The sequence below is a fragment of the Manacus candei genome, unplaced genomic scaffold (genome assembly GCF_025592945.1).
Source record: "Manacus candei isolate 608988 ecotype Guabito, Panama unplaced genomic scaffold, ASM2559294v1 h1tg000029l, whole genome shotgun sequence".
Classification (NCBI taxonomy): Eukaryota; Metazoa; Chordata; class Aves; order Passeriformes; family Pipridae; genus Manacus; species Manacus candei.
The window spans coordinates 2,808,724-2,826,160 of NW_026138077.1; the positions used below are offsets into that span (position 1 = coordinate 2,808,724).

The 17,437-nt window shown below is 45.9% G+C and overlaps 1 protein-coding gene across 10 annotated transcripts in view; it reads left to right on the plus strand.

The window, feature by feature from the left end:
• The window catches only part of LOC127472607 (arf-GAP with GTPase, ANK repeat and PH domain-containing protein 1), a 314,949-nt gene that overhangs the window by 219,035 nt on the left and 78,477 nt on the right, over window positions 1-17,437 (plus strand). For 8 of the 10 annotated variants that reach the window (XM_051791074.1, XM_051791078.1, XM_051791075.1 and 5 more), the window contains one exon: window positions 10,328-10,489. The exons of the other annotated variants lie outside the window; for them this stretch is intronic. In XM_051791074.1, the coding sequence (XP_051647034.1) occupies window positions 10,328-10,489 (162 nt within the window). The remainder of the gene's footprint in view (window positions 1-10,327; window positions 10,490-17,437) is intronic. 10 annotated transcript variants of the gene reach the window in all.

A 17,437-nucleotide genomic window follows, 5' to 3' on the forward strand; every position in this document is an offset into this window, starting at 1 on the left:
TGATTAATCTGACTTGACTGTCAAGCAATGTTCAGTAAATAAGTGCTTTTTCTGCCTGTAGCTGGGCCTGGTTGTCACACCTCTGTTATCCCCACTCAGGAGAAAGGAGGGGGAAAAAACCTCAAAGCAGAGCAATTTACTTTTATTTTTGGAGCATAAACTTTACCTTGACAGGGCAGTGAGGAGAAAAATGTTGTCTTCATCAGCTCTTTTAAGCTCATGGCTGGGAGACACTGTCCAAAAGTCAGGACCTCTCAAGTAAGGAAGGTGGAACCCTTAATGTCAGGTTTAATATTGATGATTGTACCCCTGGATAGGGAAGTTCTTTGTCAGGGAGGCCATCCTGAAATCTCTTTTGTATTTAAAAGAGAGTTTAATCTTCCCAAGGTTTTTATTTTGTATGTTTATAGTTTAAAGTTGCTTTAATCTGAAATGTTTGCAGTAATTGCAAGGAAATAAGTGCATGAGCCGGATTCACACAAAATCCTGCAGGAGTTTATGGACTTTGAAAAATTGAGTCATGTTTGGAGAGAGGAGTATAAATCAAGAGACTCATTCTCAAGTAAGCATAGAGGAAGGGCATAATGCTGCAAGAGCAGAATGTGGCACTTTATGAACTACTCTGATACAAATAATGTGGCTTAAGAATCTCATAAGCCCGGCGCATTCCGTATTTAAGGGCTCTGTAAGGAAGACTTAAAGGAGGGAAAAGAGTAAAAAGTGTACTGATTCCCAAATCAGTACACTTTTATTTTTTCTAAATATTTTTATCTCAATTTAAATAACCTAAATTTATATAATAATATAAATTCTAAGTTTACGTGAAGTTTAGCAGTGTTTTAAACACAACGTTGAGAAAGTAAAGAATTGATGTATAACCACCATGGGAGCAGTTCCTGATTTCAGGATTTTTTTCTTTGTACATCTGCACTTTGGAAGTTCAAATAGGTGCTTGCAATAATTACATTTCTTGTTAAATGTGCAGTGCTTTGTTCTGCAGGATCTGGATGAAGTGTGTGCAAGAAATGCACGCGATGCTTTTATTTCTTCTCCGGCTTGATGAAGTTTCTGTTCCAATTAAGAACAGGGCAGGTGTCTCATCAGGCACAGCTCTTGGCAGGCTTGGATTCTTTCCAGTCCAGATCACAGAGCAAGGGGTCCAGGGATGTTGTGTATTCCTTACCTATGGAATCCAACACTTCAAAGCTGCTTCACAGTGTCTGCGGTTGGAGGAGTGAAAGGAGCCTCTGTGTTCAATCCGAGCCGCGGCTCGGCCACAACCTGCTGATTGTTGGGGGACAGCTGGAGCGCAGAGACCCGGCCTTCCCCAGGTGGGGCAGCAGCTCCTTTCAAGTCTCCAGGCCCTTCATTTGTCACAGTTGATCTCATCCCTCCATTCAGCCTCGGCTGTGCCACCCACGGGCTGGGTTGATGAGGAGGATCCAGTTTACGAGGGGCTTTTCTGCCGCCTGGGTTTTGTGAGGGCAAAGGGGGGGCCTGGGCTTTGGGTGTCTGAGCCCTCAGAAGAGCTGGCAGGAGCCAGAAAGAGGCTTGATTAAACTGGAAAATCAAAAAGTAAGTTTGGTGATGACATTTATGCCATCTGACACCTGTAAAGGGCAGCAAACGCAGAGCTTCGTGTTTTAAAGGCTTCACTTTTCAGCTCTAGGTTTCTGCAGAGGAAACCTAGGAAAAAGTTTGATTTTGCCTTTGATTAAGAGTGTTCTTGGTGTTGCTTCCGTTATTTCTTTTCCCTTCTAATACTGGTGCTCGTGGCACACGTTACCAGGAAAGCCTTAGCTTTTTCCTGCCTAGCATGGTGCAATTAGCAGCCAATTTGCTATACAGCGATTATTCAGCCTTAATTGGAAAATGTTAATAGTGAAAGTCACTTGATTTTATTTTTTTCTTTTTTTTTTTTTACTCCAAAACACTGACATTAGGGCTTGTCACTGCAGTCTGGTGGACTGACAGTGGAGAGTTTCCTAACCTCTTCTCAATTACCGAGTGGGTTTGATGCTTGAAGTTATCCACAGGTTATACAGACTGAAGGTTAAAGTACAGGAGTAGAGACGAGACATCTTTCTGGCTCTGAGCATCTCTTTGAAGAGACTCAGTTCTTCCTCTCTGTCTTACTTTGCCTATCTTGAAACACAAGGTAAATATTTTAGTAGGAAGTGATTCAGTAAGCCATGGGGTCATTATTTTCCAAGTGCCTTGAGACCTCAAGGCTCTGTTTCAAAGCACAGTGTTGTTAAATGAGGGGTTTTAATGCAATTAGGAGACAATGCTGAGGGTTAGATCAGGGTGGAGCTGTGCCCCTCTCTGTGTAATTGAGGTGAATTTATTATGCACATTGTTTTGTCCAAGGATGTAAAATAGGATTTGTCACACACAGTTGTGTGCACTTGACCACAGTGCAGCTTGTTCATCCTGGGTGTGTTCTGGTGTGCTCCAGGTGTCTGTTTGCTCACACACCAATTGGTGGCAGTGCAGGGTGACACCAGTAAGAATCACATCCTCTCCACAGAGCTGATGCTGCCCAGTGAAAACCTTCTGCCAGAAGGAGTGGAGGCGTGCCTTGTGCATCCTTGTAGATCTGTTCAGCAGGAGCCATGAAGTGGAGTTTGCCTTGGGATGTGGTGGCATCCTGCAGCATCCCAGGCTCGCATCTCCTTCTGGTTTGTTGTCCTTATGTGTTCAAACAACTTGTCAGGTTTAATCTTTCCACAGGGCACATTCACATGCAACACAAAGGAGAGGGATGCAAGAGTGGAATGGGGGATAAGATAAATTAGCAAGCTGTACCCACTCAGGGAGTGGTTTATGTCATCTCTGCTCCTGACCTAAACCTGCTGTAGGCAAGATGTGCAGAGGAGGGATGAACATCTTATTCCCAGTTCCTGTTCTGAGGTTGCAGGTCCTGTAAAATACAGTCTTTGCTTTGCTTGTCACCATCTTGGCAGCACAGGAGGGTCGCTTAGGAATAGAAGTGTCCTCTCCTTGTGTAATTTTCTCCTGGATACAAGGAGCTTACTCAATAAGGAGGCTTTGAAAGGGAGTTAACAGGGCACGGTTGCTTCTTTTCTTACTGGCAGTCCTTCGAGTTCCAGGGAGCAGGATGCTGCTTCTCCAGCACTGTAATGTGTTATTCCTTAGGAGGTAAAATGTGCTTTTGTGGGGGTTTTTTAAACACTACATTGCATTTTTGCTTTCATGCTTCCTTTGTGATGGCCAAACACTGTGTGTGGGTAGGGAATGAGCTAGAGATAACTTTGTCTTAATGAGGGTCTTACTATCTCCAAAATTATTTCGAAGCCTTCCAGTATCTGTGCCTGACCATTATGAGGCTGACTTTCTCTCCCTAGCCTGTGGGTGATGTCCCTCACTTGTCACAAAGTGATGAGGCTGTGGGGAGGGAGCACTGCTGTCAGCCCAGACATGCCTCGAGGTGAGGTGCAATGCCAGACCCTCCAAAAGCAGGGAGATTTGGTTTTGGGGTTTTTTTTTGTCAGGAAGGAAGCTTTGTTTTCCTTCTTTAATTGAAATTGCTCTAAGAGGGAAGGAGGCAGCGACTCGGGCGTTCAGGGGGGCTCTCTGTAGCTGACAGGGCAGCTCTGTGATTTACAGGCTCCAGGCACACGGCTGCAAAGATGGGAGATGCCGAGGAAAGAGAGTGCTCCCGAGGCTCTTTGATCTCCATTCCCCAGTTCTGCTCAGAGCTTCCTTTAATTTGGCTCCGTGCAGCAGGTTCATTTAAGCCCTCGGTGGCTTGAGTGTCCAAGCTGAGCTCAGCTCAACGATGGCCGATGCACCTCCTTCCTGCCCAAGGTGTGAGCTCCGTGTGCTTGACAAATACATGCCTTTTTTTTTATCCTGGAGGCTGTAATCTCGTGCCACCCCTTCCCCCCCACTCCTGAGTGTTTGTTACATCCGCAGACTTGTGCCAAGCTGCAGGTCTGTCAGGATTTTAATGTCAGTGCCGTACATCCGTGCCTGGCTCCAGCCTTCCGCAGTCATTGTGCGACTGCAGCATCCCTTTAACTTCGGTTTGAGGCAGAGGAGGAAGATAAAGAACTTGATAGAACATTTATGGTAATAGCTGTAAAGGGAAGCTGTAGAGCAGTGGATTTCACAGCCAGAAAAATCTCAGCTCGGGGAAATGGGTCTGAAATACAACTACAGATGGTTTTCGTCTCTTGCTTCCCCTGTTTAAATAAAAGGATTGCTTTTCTCACCTTTATTTAAAACACATGTGTAGAAGATGAAAGTGTCCAGCTATTTTTTTATTATTCAGTCCACCAGCTACCGACATCTTTGCCTTATTTCATTTCAGCACTAATGGCATAGTGAAAGTTCTGAAACACCCTCTTTGGATCCAGCCTTCCTTGGGTCACAGCAAAGATTCCTGCTGCAGGCAGAGCTGTTGCTGTTGTTTTCGTCATCAGCACTTTCTTTCTCCTCTTGAACCTGGTGCTATTAATTGTGTTGCTGCTTCTGCTCTTTAATTGATCCCATTCACCGCTCCCGCTTTTGTAACGTCTGACTTCTTGTCACTTCGGCAAATCAAAAACCCAAATTAATCAATCTCCAGCCACTTGAGAATAAGGCCGTGTTGGGGAGCTGGGCTTGACAAAAAAGTCTAATTTCACTTTGAAAGCCTGTTGGAAAATTTTAACAAGAAGATGCAAGAAAAATGTAAACCAGATCAAGCTCGACTTTGGTCTGCGGAGAATAGCGTCACCTGTTGAGTTTGTTTCAAGTTTTTGTAAATAGGTGATTTGACAAAAATATGAAATAAATCAAAAGACACGAAGATAGAAGGGGTCAGAATATCCTTGGTTCCACTGCAGATGGTTACACAGGAGAGAGGGTTGTGTCTGTGTGAGAGAGAATAGGAACGGTGGGCCAACGACGACGCTCCGCTCTTGGACTTTTGTATCCCAGCCTTTGTGCTGTGCTATTCCCGTACCTTACATGTTGTTTCTTTTCCTGCTTTTTGAACCCCCAGCTCCTTTACCCTGGCCCGGGGTGCTCATACTGGCTTATTATCCCTTGTTTCCTTGGACTGCTTGGTTCCAGCGCTGGCATCTTCTGCAGCACTGCTGGGCAGGTGCTGCAGGTGGGGAAGGGGAAATGGCTTCGAGTCACATCTCGGATGGGCTTGGTGCAGAAAATTGGGAATTTGGGATGCACATTAGTTGTTATTCTGTGCCAGGGCACGAAGGAAGCACAAGCTGGGTTTGGATGGGGTTTCAGACAGGTGAGGGTTGGGATTGTTCAGCCTGGAGAAGAGGAGGCTCCGGGGAGACCTTAGAGCATCTTCCAATGCCTAAGGAGGATCCAGGAGAACCAGAAGGGGATGTTGGACAAGGGCCTGGAGTGACAGGACAAGGAGGAATGACTTTACACTGCCAGAGGGCAGGGTAAGACGGAATTCTTCCCTGGGAGGGTGGGGAGGCCCTGGCACAGGTTGCCCAGAGAAGCTGTGGCTGCCCCTGGATCCTTGGAAGTGTCCAAGGCCAGGTTGGAGCAACCTGGGCTGGTGGAAGGTGTCTCTGCCCATGGCAGGGTGGAATGAGATAAACTTTGAGGTCTCTTCCAAACCAAACCATTCCGTGGTTCTATGATGATTCTATGACTTTCTTAATCTTTTCAAATCCAGGACTCTCGCAGTGTCCTTAGGGGGCACGAATGGAGTTGTCTTTGAGATCCTCCCTTCTGCCTCTCCTTTCCTGTGCCACAGTTTGTCCTACTTGAAAGGAATTTTTCGTGTGGCCATAATTAGAAGGTGGATCTTGGAGAGAGGCAGACATGGGACTTGCTTTCTGGAGTAAAAGCTGCATTGCCTGTTTGTTTTGCTTTGTAATTTCTAGCAAATGAGAATTGGATTTGCACAAGCCGAATCTCTGTCTTATCCCAGGTGTCATATGCACTTGTAGAGAAAAATCAGCACGTGAACAAGAGGGTGGTGGGGTTCTGTATATCCCATCTCTTCATAGCTTAAGGGCTTTGGTCATGAAGTGTCACTTGTTGCTCCTGGATATGGAGTGCATATGGATTTCCCATCCCTGGAAGTGTCCAAGACCATGTTGGATGGGGCTTGGAGCAACCTGGGCTGCTGGGAGGTGTCCCTGCTCATGGCAGGGGGTGGAACCGGATGAGCTTTGAGGTCCTTCCAGCTCAGATGATTCTGTGATTCTGTGACATGGCTCGTCATCTCTCCCTTACAGCTGAGGGAGTTAGTGACTGTGCTGGGAAGGAGAGGAGGGCAGGCAAGGGAGGAAGGCTCCCTGGCTACTGGGAGAGGGCATGGGCCTGTCTAGCTCTCTCCTGTAGGTCGCAGACAGCAGCAGATGTGGGCTGAAACACGAGGATGCTCTGGTTTGGAGGAGATGTTTTTCAGGGAGGTGTTATTGCACATCACTTCAAAACACGGCCCAGCAGTTCAGAACCGAGGATGTGCCGGTCAGGGCAACCCCAGCTCCGTGGCAAGGGGAGAGTTTTGTCCTTAATGTCGTATAATAGAGCTCTGCACCCTGCAAATGATGACCATCATCAAGGGAAGCTGTGCCCGTACAGTCCATCAAAAGCCTCAGAGCTAATGATGGGCTGGGCAGATAATCGGGGGAGAGTTAATTGTAAGGTTCGATATGGCATCTTGTCAGCAGAGATAAGTTGTCACGTTTTCCACTTGAGCTGAAACTAAATGATTGTAAAATAAGTTATGAGTGTCCTTGGGCCTGTCTGCCAGAATGATGGCTAAGAATACATTCCTGGCCCATCAGTCTCAAGCAGCCCGCTTGATATTTATGCGAGCTGAATGTTATTTTATTCCCCCTCTAGTCATGCTTGTCAGCCTCCCGAGTGAAAAGTGAAACTGCTGCTTTGACTCATACTTCAAGTATTGAAGCTCGGAGAGGCTGCAGATTGTTATTATTATTACTAGTATTATATATTTTTTTGGGTGTGTGTTGAACATTGATGCCCGATTGGGAAGAACTAATGGCTGACATTGAACGTGCGGGATGGCTGGAAAACAGCCCATCCCAGCCCAGTGAAACGCAGCTTATGAGTTCCAGTGCCTCTGTCAAAGCTGGTTGAGATGGGGAGTAATGAGGCGCTTGCTTTTTTAATTTGCCATGCCTTTTCCTTGCCTTTTTTTTTTCCCTTCTTTCCCCCCCCCATATTTAATAGTGCCGGCAGTGGCCGTCTGTTCTCAGGCGTGGTAATTGATACCAAATAAAATGCATTATTTGTATTCAGTCAGGAGGATGAAATTGCATTCAGCGGGCTGAAGCCTGAACTCATTTACAGTTTCCCGAAGCCCGGGCTTTCAGGAGCCCTCTTTTCAATTTGAAGAATCCCTTGTCAGGCAAGAGAAGGAGTGGGAAATGGGAGAGCGCAGCGTGTGAGCCCCAGCGCCTTTTGATTGCTCATATTTTAAACCAGGGGAATGTTAAATAACTCCCATCTTCAAAGGGTGGTCTGGGGAGCCGGGGATCCAGGGCAGGGAGGCACCAGCAGTGTGGGCTCGGCACTGTTTAGGAGCGACTGGCCGAGGGGCAGGGAGAGCACCGGACTCTCACTTCGGAGCTGTTTGATCCAAGGACAGCAGGTTGTTACCTGGAGAGGGCTGTGGGTGAGGAGGATTCACCAGAGGAGGTCACTTCTTCAGCTCTGCGACGGCCCTCGCTCCTCAGGGCTCACGAGCAGGTTTTGTTGGGGTAATTTATGGCCCTGGAATTAGACGGAGCCACGGGGAGCGTATGGACCTACCTTTGTAAACAGAATGTATTCTGTGGGTTTGCGTCAGGTTTGTGGTTTCTTCAGTGTTTTATGGGTCCAGGGCATCGTGGTTGATGCTGCAGTTGCATGAGGTGATGAACACAGATGGGTTTAATTCTTTCTAAAGTGAAAGATGAGAATGAGAGGGGGGGAAGTGAAGCATTTTAAATCATAGAATCACGGAATGGCCTGGGTTGGAAGGGACCTTAAAGCTCATCTTGTTCCCCACCCCCTGCCATGGGCAGGGACACCTTCCACTAGCCCAGGTTGCTCCAAGCCCTGTCCAACCTGGCCTTGGACACTCCCAGGGCTGGGGCAGCCACAGCTTCTCTGGGCAACCTGTGCCAGGGCCTCAGCACCGATGAAGACATCGATTAGCACTGGTCCCAGTACGGGTGCCCAAGGACAGCACTGATCACTGACATCCCTCAGGACTCTGAGAAGTTGTGCTAGATGTGAGCAAACCTTCCTGGCTGGTGTGCTCTGCTATCTCTCCGTGATATTTAGGTATTTTCTGGATTTTCACAAGCAAATGGAAATCAGTGAGATGCCTTTTGGTGCCACAGCCAGGTCCCTTTCTTACCAGTCTTGACTCAACACAGGAATTTTCACATAATTACTGCAAAGAAGGGGGTTTTGTGGGGCGGTGTTTCTCCTCCTTTTTAAGTATCAACATAGGAAACCTTCAGAATCGATCTGGAGGTCAGTATTTAGGATAGAAGTAACACCCAGTTGCATCCATGGCATCCTCTTCTGCATCAGCTCTTCCTTCAGTGTCAGGGAGCCAAAGGGATCCATGCCCCCTTGGCCAGGAGTATGTGGGGCACTGTTGTGGGTTCTCATCAGGGTTTGCATTGGCATGGAGACAGCAAACCCTCCAGGAGAGCCACTGTCACCATTTATGGGTCAAATCCTTAGAATCTGCTATACAGATATACAGCAAATACATTCCCATGATTCCCTTCTGGGGTTAAGTACCTGAGGACTGGTTTCAATCTGGTGGATGTAGGGAAAAGAATAAATATCCTTAATAAAAGGATTAATGTTTGATTTGGTGTCTCTTGCCAGGCAATTAGCTACATAATTTATCCCCCACTAATAACTTACAGCACAACTGTGCTTGGGGGGTAATTAGTAAATAAACTTTATTATGAGAGAGAAAAAAAAAATCCAAACAAGTTGTTTTTTATGAAATAGGCAGCTGTGTGGGAATTTAACTGTACCAAAAAAAAAAAAAAAAACCAAAAGCTGCTTTTTAAATAATCTTTGTCTTGATATTTTTCTGATATATTAATTAATCTTAAGTGAAATGCTGATACTGCACATAAGCTTTATATTAAGGATTTTTGTTCTTTTCCATGTGTCCGTGATTCTGAAACCAGTCATCAAGTATTTAACCCCAAAAGGCAATCATGGGAGTGTATTTACTGAATATCTGTATAGGAGATTTTAAGGATTTGACCTATAAATGCAGTCCTGGAATTGCACTGAAGCGCAATACAGTACTTAAACAAGGTCTGAAAATGGCTTCACTTTCCATAATAGCAAACACTTTCCTTAAAGTGTAGGTTTTATGTGAAATTTTATAATTAAAATCACAACCAGACTAGTAATTAAAAATAAATCATGTTACCAACCTTGAGGGAAAATCCTGGATTAAGGTTGCTTGAGTATTTACTGTGTGAAAGGACCTGGTTGGAGAAATTTCAGGTACATCTAAATTTGAGTTAATTTTGGCTGTTTGTTTTGTGATTGCAAACAAGAACTAGTCAAAGAGAAGCTGTTGGTGTATGACCAACCATTCCATGGGCCAGGGAAGAGACTGTGGGTCTCTGCTCATGAGAGGGGGGGTGTCATCTACCTTTAATTTTGATTTGGTTGAGTGAACTAATGGGTGGGCGAGGGGAGAAAATTACTCTCATTAAGTCTTAAAATGGTTGGATGTTGGGCTACCAGAGCTAATACAGCAGGAAACTGAACACACTAAAGATGGGCTTATTTTCTTTGCTTGGCAGCAGGTAGGAATGACCCTTCATTGCAGTTGTCACTGTCCCAGGTGCACGTTGGTCACCTTGTTTGCCCACCTTTATTGCCATCACCTCCTTTTCGGTGTGTCTGATACTGATGACAATAGGTACATCCAGAGGGTGTTGGGGCACCTGTGGTCCGTTATGTATTAAAATGTTCAGGTGTTACAGGAGTTAATTTGAGGATCAGGAAGATCTTTGTGGGAAAGAGCAATTGGAAGGAATTAAGAGCTTTCCCGTTGTTTTTGTGCATTCCTGCTGGGCTCCTTCAAAAATCGATACCGAGTCCCATCGATGGAGTAGGGCTTGAATCAGCACTTCAGCCACGTTGCTTTTTTTGTACCATTTTGAGCAAATAATGGATGTTGTTGGGAGCCTTTGGAAGTCACCGAGCTCAAGAACAGAGCTGCTGGCAGACAGCACGGGGTCGTACCTCGGATTGTAGCAATCATTCATGTAAATTACGCAGTGGTTTTAGTTCCCTCTCCTTGTCTTCCCCCACCCCACTGCAGATACGGGCCTAGGAGACTCTGTGTGTTCCAGCCCCAGCATATCCAGTACGACGAGCCCCAAGCTGGACCCCCCCCCTTCCCCTCACGCCAACAGAAAGAAGCACCGGCGGAAGAAAAGCACAAGCAACTTCAAAGCTGACGGGATCTCGGGCACAGCTGAGGGTAAGTCTGCTCCCTGGGGCAGGGCTCCACTCTGAGAACACCATGGCAAGGGCTGCTGGTCACTCAGCTCCACCGTCGGCTCCGGTTCCAGAAGGTAAAAGGGAATTGTGCTGCAGTGGAGAAATTAAAGGCTGAGCTTTTAATGGTGGAGCTGAATCATCTGAGGCATCACGATGGTGAATTCACCCGCCTGAAACGTGTTTGGAAAGGGCTTTTGTAATAAATAAGAGTCCCCGAGTTAAAGTGGAGCATCATTAGGTATAAAGGCAAGGAAGAGGCAAACTTGGAGGGTTATCAAGGAAGAAAAATTCAGGTTTGCTCCGTAGATCGCGTTAGAACTTGTGTATTTTTTCAGTATTATTAAATCTTGTGTTATCACATCTCCTAAGGCACATCCTGAGCTCTAGAATCACCGACACTTCTGATGCCTCTTATTGTTTGAATATTCAGCTGCTCATGGAAAGCTTGTGTTATTTGAGGATAAAAGGGAAAAGGGGAGAGTTTAAATGTTTGGGTTCTTTTTTTTTTCAGAGCCAGAAAGCAAAAGGCAAAAAGAACTTCTTTTTTTCCCTTAGTTTAGCTTACTGTTTCCAATGTGAACACTGCTCTAGCTGTTCAATGCCCTTCTGAAGGGGTAACAATGTGTACAGGAGCCAGGTATGATATAAAACATGCTTGTAGCTTTAGAAAAGAAGAAAAGAAACATGCCAGGATTCAACCCAAAAGAGCTCCAGAAAAAAAGGATGAACAAGGGTAGTTGGAAGGCTCAGAAACTGGGGAGTCAACACATAAGGAGAGATGAAAAACGGAGACAATGGAATAACATTGTGGGAAAAGGGGAGTGTTGAGTAAGAAAAAGATGTGGTTGTAAGCATGGGAGAGTGAAAAACAGCTAATTCAGTATCAAAGAGGGTTGGAACAAGTTCTGAAAAAAAGATGACAATTGCAGACAGCTGAAGAGACATTAAAAATAGATGTGATAATAGTATACAACTGAGAAGGGGCATGTTAACTACTACTTAGTCATCCTTATTTTCCATTTATTTAATTTCTCAATTGCACTTCTCTCACATCCGGAATTTATTTCCCCAGCTATCTATACAAATCCTTTTTTTAAAAAACCATCAGCTTTTTTTCATAACAGCCCCTGTTGTGTTCTCTTTCCAGTCATTTAACTATCTTTGCTATCTTAGTTTCCCCCTAGTTTATGGCCTGAAGCCAAATTTTAGTTCAACCTTTCATTTTTAATTTGCCTTTTTTTTTTTTTTTAAACAAGCCCTTTTACACCACTTATTTTCATACCTCAATGGCAAGTTACAGAGGGGATTTTTCAGAGCAGTCACCATTGGTCCAAGACTATTTTGTTGAAGTCAATGTGAATCAAGACCAGCTGGATATCAAGAGCCTTTGAAAACCTCTTTCTGAGTAGTTAATGGTTGTATGTTTTCTTTCTCCTGGGGAGATTATTTTCACAAGTCACTGGAGCCTGTGTGGTCCTGGGCTGTAGGGGGGTCTGCAGTTGTGAATCTTGTCCCTGATGTCCCTGTTCTCATTGGAGTGGGCAGTACATCCCTCATCCTCCTCTGTTTGCCCTTCCTCTTCTCCTTATCTTCCAGCATCACACCATGTTAGTCTGAAATCCTTTTGCAATAACTCAACAAAATGGTCCCCTCTCATATGGGTGGGATAAATGTGCTTCCAGAAGGGCTGACAGGCAGCAACTAAGACAGACATAGGGAGCCTTGAAAGTGGTAGAATCATTTAGGTTGGAAAAGCCCTCTAGTCATTCCCCCAGCACTGCCAGGACACTAAACCATGTCCCCAGATGTCACATCTGCAGGTCTTTTAAATCCCTCCAGGAATGGGGACTCCACCCTGGGTAGCCCTTTCCAATGGTGACCACCCTTTCCAGCAAGAAATTCCTCCTGATGTCTCACCTGACCCTCCCCTGGCACAGCCTGAGGCCATTCCCTCTCCTCCTGTCCCTTGTTCCCTGGAGCAGAGCCCGACCCCCCCCGGCTCCCCCCTCCTGTCAGGGGGTTGCAGAGCCAGAAGGTCCCCCCTGAGCCTCCTTTTCTCCAGGCTGAGCCCCCCCAGCTCCCTCAGCTGCTCCTGCTGCTCCAGCCCCTTCCCCAGCTCTGTTCCCTTCCCTGGATGTGCCCCAACAGTGAGTGCCAGCATATGCTTGTACAGGCTTTGTAGCTCTGCATGAGCCCATCAGCTTCCTCTGACCTGCCTCCTCTCACATATCTTCTGAGATGAGCACTCTGTGGTGTTTGGGGCCTGCAGTTGTGTCTTGGGTGGGCTGCAGTGGTAGTTAAGTTCTTTATTTTTGTAACATCTCCTTTCAAACACAGCCCAGCGAAAAGCAGCGGTTTGGCCACGAGAACACGTGGTGTTCTGGGCATCCTTCAGCACACAACGCATCTTCGTGGTCCTTGAGTGCTCAGCAAGGTTGGGAGGAGGTGGCTGACAGCGAGGACAGTCTGTCAGCGGGGGCTGAGGGAGGAGGCAATGAGCCGTGCTCGAGCTCCTGTCCTTTCAGGAGAAGGGCATCTCACAAAGAGTGATGGTGGCTGTAGATTCCCAGTAAGTAGCAAGACTCACAAAGCCTGGGGGTTGCTGTCTCCAAACCCTGGCATGTGGGCACGCAACCTTTGTGTTTTCTGGGACTTGTGTTGGTGCAAGCCAGAATCACAGAGCCACTGAGGTTGGAAAAGCCCTCTAAGATCCTCGAGTCCACTGTTAACCCAGCCCTGCCAAGGCCACCACTGACCCTGGGAAGGTACATTTGGTGTGTTTGTGGTTGTCCAGACACTGCTCATATCCCTGAGCTTGCTGCGATGTTGTGTGATGGGAGTAGCTCCAGTCCTGGGACAAGCTGTGTCACAAGCCAGTCTGCTGCTGGTGGGGCGTGTCCCACATGGTTCAGGCTGTTACGGGTTTTTCTCCAAGTAGTTGAATGTAGCTGTGTCAGGGCAGGGTCAGGTTGGATCTCAGGGAAAGGTTCTTCCCCCAGAGGGTGGTTGGCACTGACCAGGCTCCCCAGGGTTTGGTCACGGCCCCAAGGCTGCCAGAGCTCCAGGAGGGTTTGGACAACACCCTCAGGGACAGAGTGGGATTGTTGGGATGTCCTGGGCAGGGCCAGGGTTTGGACTGGATGGTCCCTGTGGGTCCCTTCCAGCTCAGGATATTCTGTGATTTTCACATCTGTCTTGTACTTCAAAGCAGTTTTCAGTTCAGTAGTTCAGCCTTTCCTCAGGAAAAGGCTGGTTTCCTTGTTCCCCAACGTGCAGCTACAAATCTGTCCAGTGACCTAAAAGATTCCCTTTTGGATTTTTCTTCCCCCACACTTGCCATAAGCATAGATTTAAACCCTCAAGGAGGTTCTGAAGAGCACAAATCCAAATTAAGTAGTCAAAGATGTTCTGGGAGATGCACGTTTTGCCTTGGCAACTTTGATCAAGTGCTTGAGATGCAGCAGGTGACTTGCTGAAAATGGGCTACAGGAGCCCGTGGTGATAATCGTGGGAGATCCATGTCTTCCTTCCTTCTGGAAATGCTGAGCTCGGCGTGCAGAGGAGGAGGATCCTCCTGCAGTCGCTGTTCTCAGGCAGGTACAATGGATCAGAGTCAAGTGATGGGGGTAATTCTAGATTTTATGTCGCCTTCCTTTGGCTCTGGGCACGTTTCAAGTGTCAACTTTCAAACAGGAATTCTGGGTTCCTTCATTTTTGTCTGTACCAAAGCTGAGGTGTTCAATGAGGTTTAAATCTGGTCTTCAGCAAACTCGAGCATTTTTACTGCACTTTGCCGTCTTTTTTTCTCCTCCTTGAACGTGCCTGCTTTGATCATTGACCTCTGCCCAAGTATTCAGATATCACGATGATGGACACTGAGCTCAGGGTGATTCACCAATTCCAAGGACTGATGCTCATCCCTTTTATGCCCTTCCATAAAGGTCATGCTGATTCTTCTTTCTCCACACTATCTGCACATGCACAGCCCTCTCTTTCTGGGATGGATTCTTTCATCTCACTTGGTTTGTCTTTCTACAGGTTTTCTTAGACAATAGTCACAGCAACAAAAATACTAAAGCAACTGTGCTGCAGTTGGATGAAAATTAAAATTCAGTTCCTATATTGGAAAATCGGATTCTTGTGAAATTTTTTTTCCAGCGCAGTGAAACCCAGGGAGAAGTTTTTTAGTTCTCTGTACAGAACTTGTCACTGAAAAAAGTCCCTCGGTGTTTTTGAGGGTAACAGCAGGAATGCTTACATTAGGCAAGGTGCCAGCAACCAGCAGGTTTTTTTCCCACCATGCTGCCTAAACTTGCTCGGAGCAGGATTAGACAGTGCTGTGTTTCAAAGAGGAATAGCTGCTCAGAGCCTGATCTGTTTTGGTACCCTTGTGCTGCTGCAGTTACTGGAACAGCCAGTGATAATAGGAAGGATTTTCAGCTTGAAAACAAGTAGAAAAATTGAAAAGCTTTCTTGGAAATACTCTTCACAGAAAGACCTTTCCCAGTGTTTATTTTTCTTACTCTTATTAGTTTTAAAGCTTCATAGCTAAGACAGCTTGAACCTACCTTCCCTCCATCCAACACTGAGATTTTAGGAGCTGCAGAAAGCCCAAGGTGTGTCTGTCTTTTGATGTTGGGATCATCTGTGCCCTGCAAGCCTTCCACTGACTAAGAGCTCTGGCCCGTGGGGCCAGTGTTGCTGTGAGGCCAGCCTGGCCACATCCAGGCGGATGGGAACATCCCCTCCTTCCCTCAGGGAGACCACGGAACCCCAGAATGGTTTGGGCTGGGAGGGATCTTAAAGCTCAGCTTGTTCCATGGGCAGGGACACCTTCCACTAGCCCAGGCTGCTCCAAGCTCTGTCCAGCCTGGCCTTGGACACTTCCAGGGATCCAGGGGCAGCCACAGCTTCTCTGGGCAACCTGTGCCAGGGCCTGCCCACCCTCCCAGGGAGGGATTTCTGTCCTCTCTCAGCATTGTGGGCAGAACACCCCCAGCTCGCTGTTCCCAGGCACGCAGGTGGAGCTGGGAGGCAGGGCTTGGTGGCAGAGTAGTAAATGTCATCAGCAACTTTCCAAACTCCTTGTTTTCTCTGAAATCCATGTTCTTCTTCATCACTTGTTTCTAAAGAACTTTTTGAAGGACCTTTTATGTTTCTTTTTAGAACTACTTTCTTAACACTGTTTTTCTCTGCCCCTTGTGAAGTATTTGCCTTTCCTGGTGCTTTGCTGCTCTGTGCAGTCTCTCCCAACTCCAGGTTTACACTCTTTCAGCTAAGGATGAACCCCAGTTTACTGAGAAATCCTATTTTTTTTTGTATTTTCCTGGGGTGAACTGGTAAAGGTATTTAAAAACCTCTTGTTCTTCACACCCATGTTTTGTAAGGCTGAAGCCGTTCTGCTGTTCCCAGTCTCAGGGAGCACTGAAGATGAGCTCTGATTAAGTGTGAAATTAGAATATGTTCGTTTGTTTTCCGTGGGTGGAAGAACGGGGTTTAGTCACAATTCTCATTTTAGCAGTAAGCAAAAGCATCCCTGCTTTCATCTGGTTTGTCAGTGTCCCTTCCAGCCCTCCCAAAACCAGAAGGACAACGTGAATTAGAAAATGCAGTTAGTTCTCTCTGTAACAGAGGAATTTGGCAATTTTAAATGAATGAAATCAGAAGCACTATAACTGATCACTGAAATGCAGCATGGAAAAGCCTCTGTGCATTTTCCCTGCAGCCTCTCACCCTCAGCTTTCCTGAGCATCCTGGTGATTTACCTGCTGCCATTGTATCCTGAAGTGATTTAAACATTCTCGGCTCTGTGCATGGTCTCCTCCACACAATTTTAACATACATTTCCTTAGGTGCAGTGTAGTAAGTGCTGTGGCCAGACTGAACTAAAAAAACTCCATTTCTCTAAGCATGTGTTAAAAAAAAAAAAAAAGGGTTAATTGGGATTTTTGGAAATTTAATGGAAACACTTCAAAGAGCAAAAGTATTTTGGGAGAGAAGAGTCTTCCTTTGACAGATGGACTTGACACTGTTAATGTTAATACTTATTTATAATAAGCTGAATTAAGCACCGTGATGAAGGAGGAGATTTTTACTTGCTGCTCTTATTATATATATTTATTTTTTTTGGCTTTTTATGGTCTGTCAGAAGCCTCCTGACATTGTCAGAGGACAGCATGTTCACAAACCTTTCCAGCACAAAAAGTCCCAGCATTGTCACACCCTTTTCTCTGCAAGGAAGATGCGAAATGTAATATCTTGACCTGCAGCAAGGGCAAAACTACTCAGCTTTTAAAGAGTTTGTAACCTTTGGAATCGAATCTATTGCGTGTCAGGATCCTTGTGTGGATTGTGTTGCTTGAAGTTATGCCCAGAACTAAGCTGCCACCAAAACTTCCTCAAATAAAAGCTGTTTCCAGTCCTTTGGAGGATAATTAAGTGTAGGCTGTGGTGGTAAAGGCAAACAGGTGCTGCCCATGTAGGAGCACCACAAAAATTATCCCTGTGATCTTGTCATTCCAATTATTTTAGCTAGTCCTTGTAAATCAGCTATCAATAATTACAGCCTGCCATGTAGTGGTGTTGGGGTACAGCAGGAACACAAAGTCTGGAGATGAGTCAGGAGGGGAAAACAGTCATTCCTTTAATTATATCCCTGCCCATTTGTTTTGCAGTTGTACTCTCCTTAAATTGGTAAGAGAGATCTTAAGCTTTTCCCCTCTAAAAAAATTAAATACATATATAAAATTAAAACCCCCAAATGCAGACCCATGTCATACAGAAGAGGAGTATATTCCTATATTTCCGTGCATGTTGGGATGGATGATTTAGTGAGAACAGGTTTTGTTTCCATTTCTGGTTTCTTTACATGTCTGAATTTGTAGAAAGTAAATGTTCCATAGTTTTAAAAAATATTCAGTGTATCAAG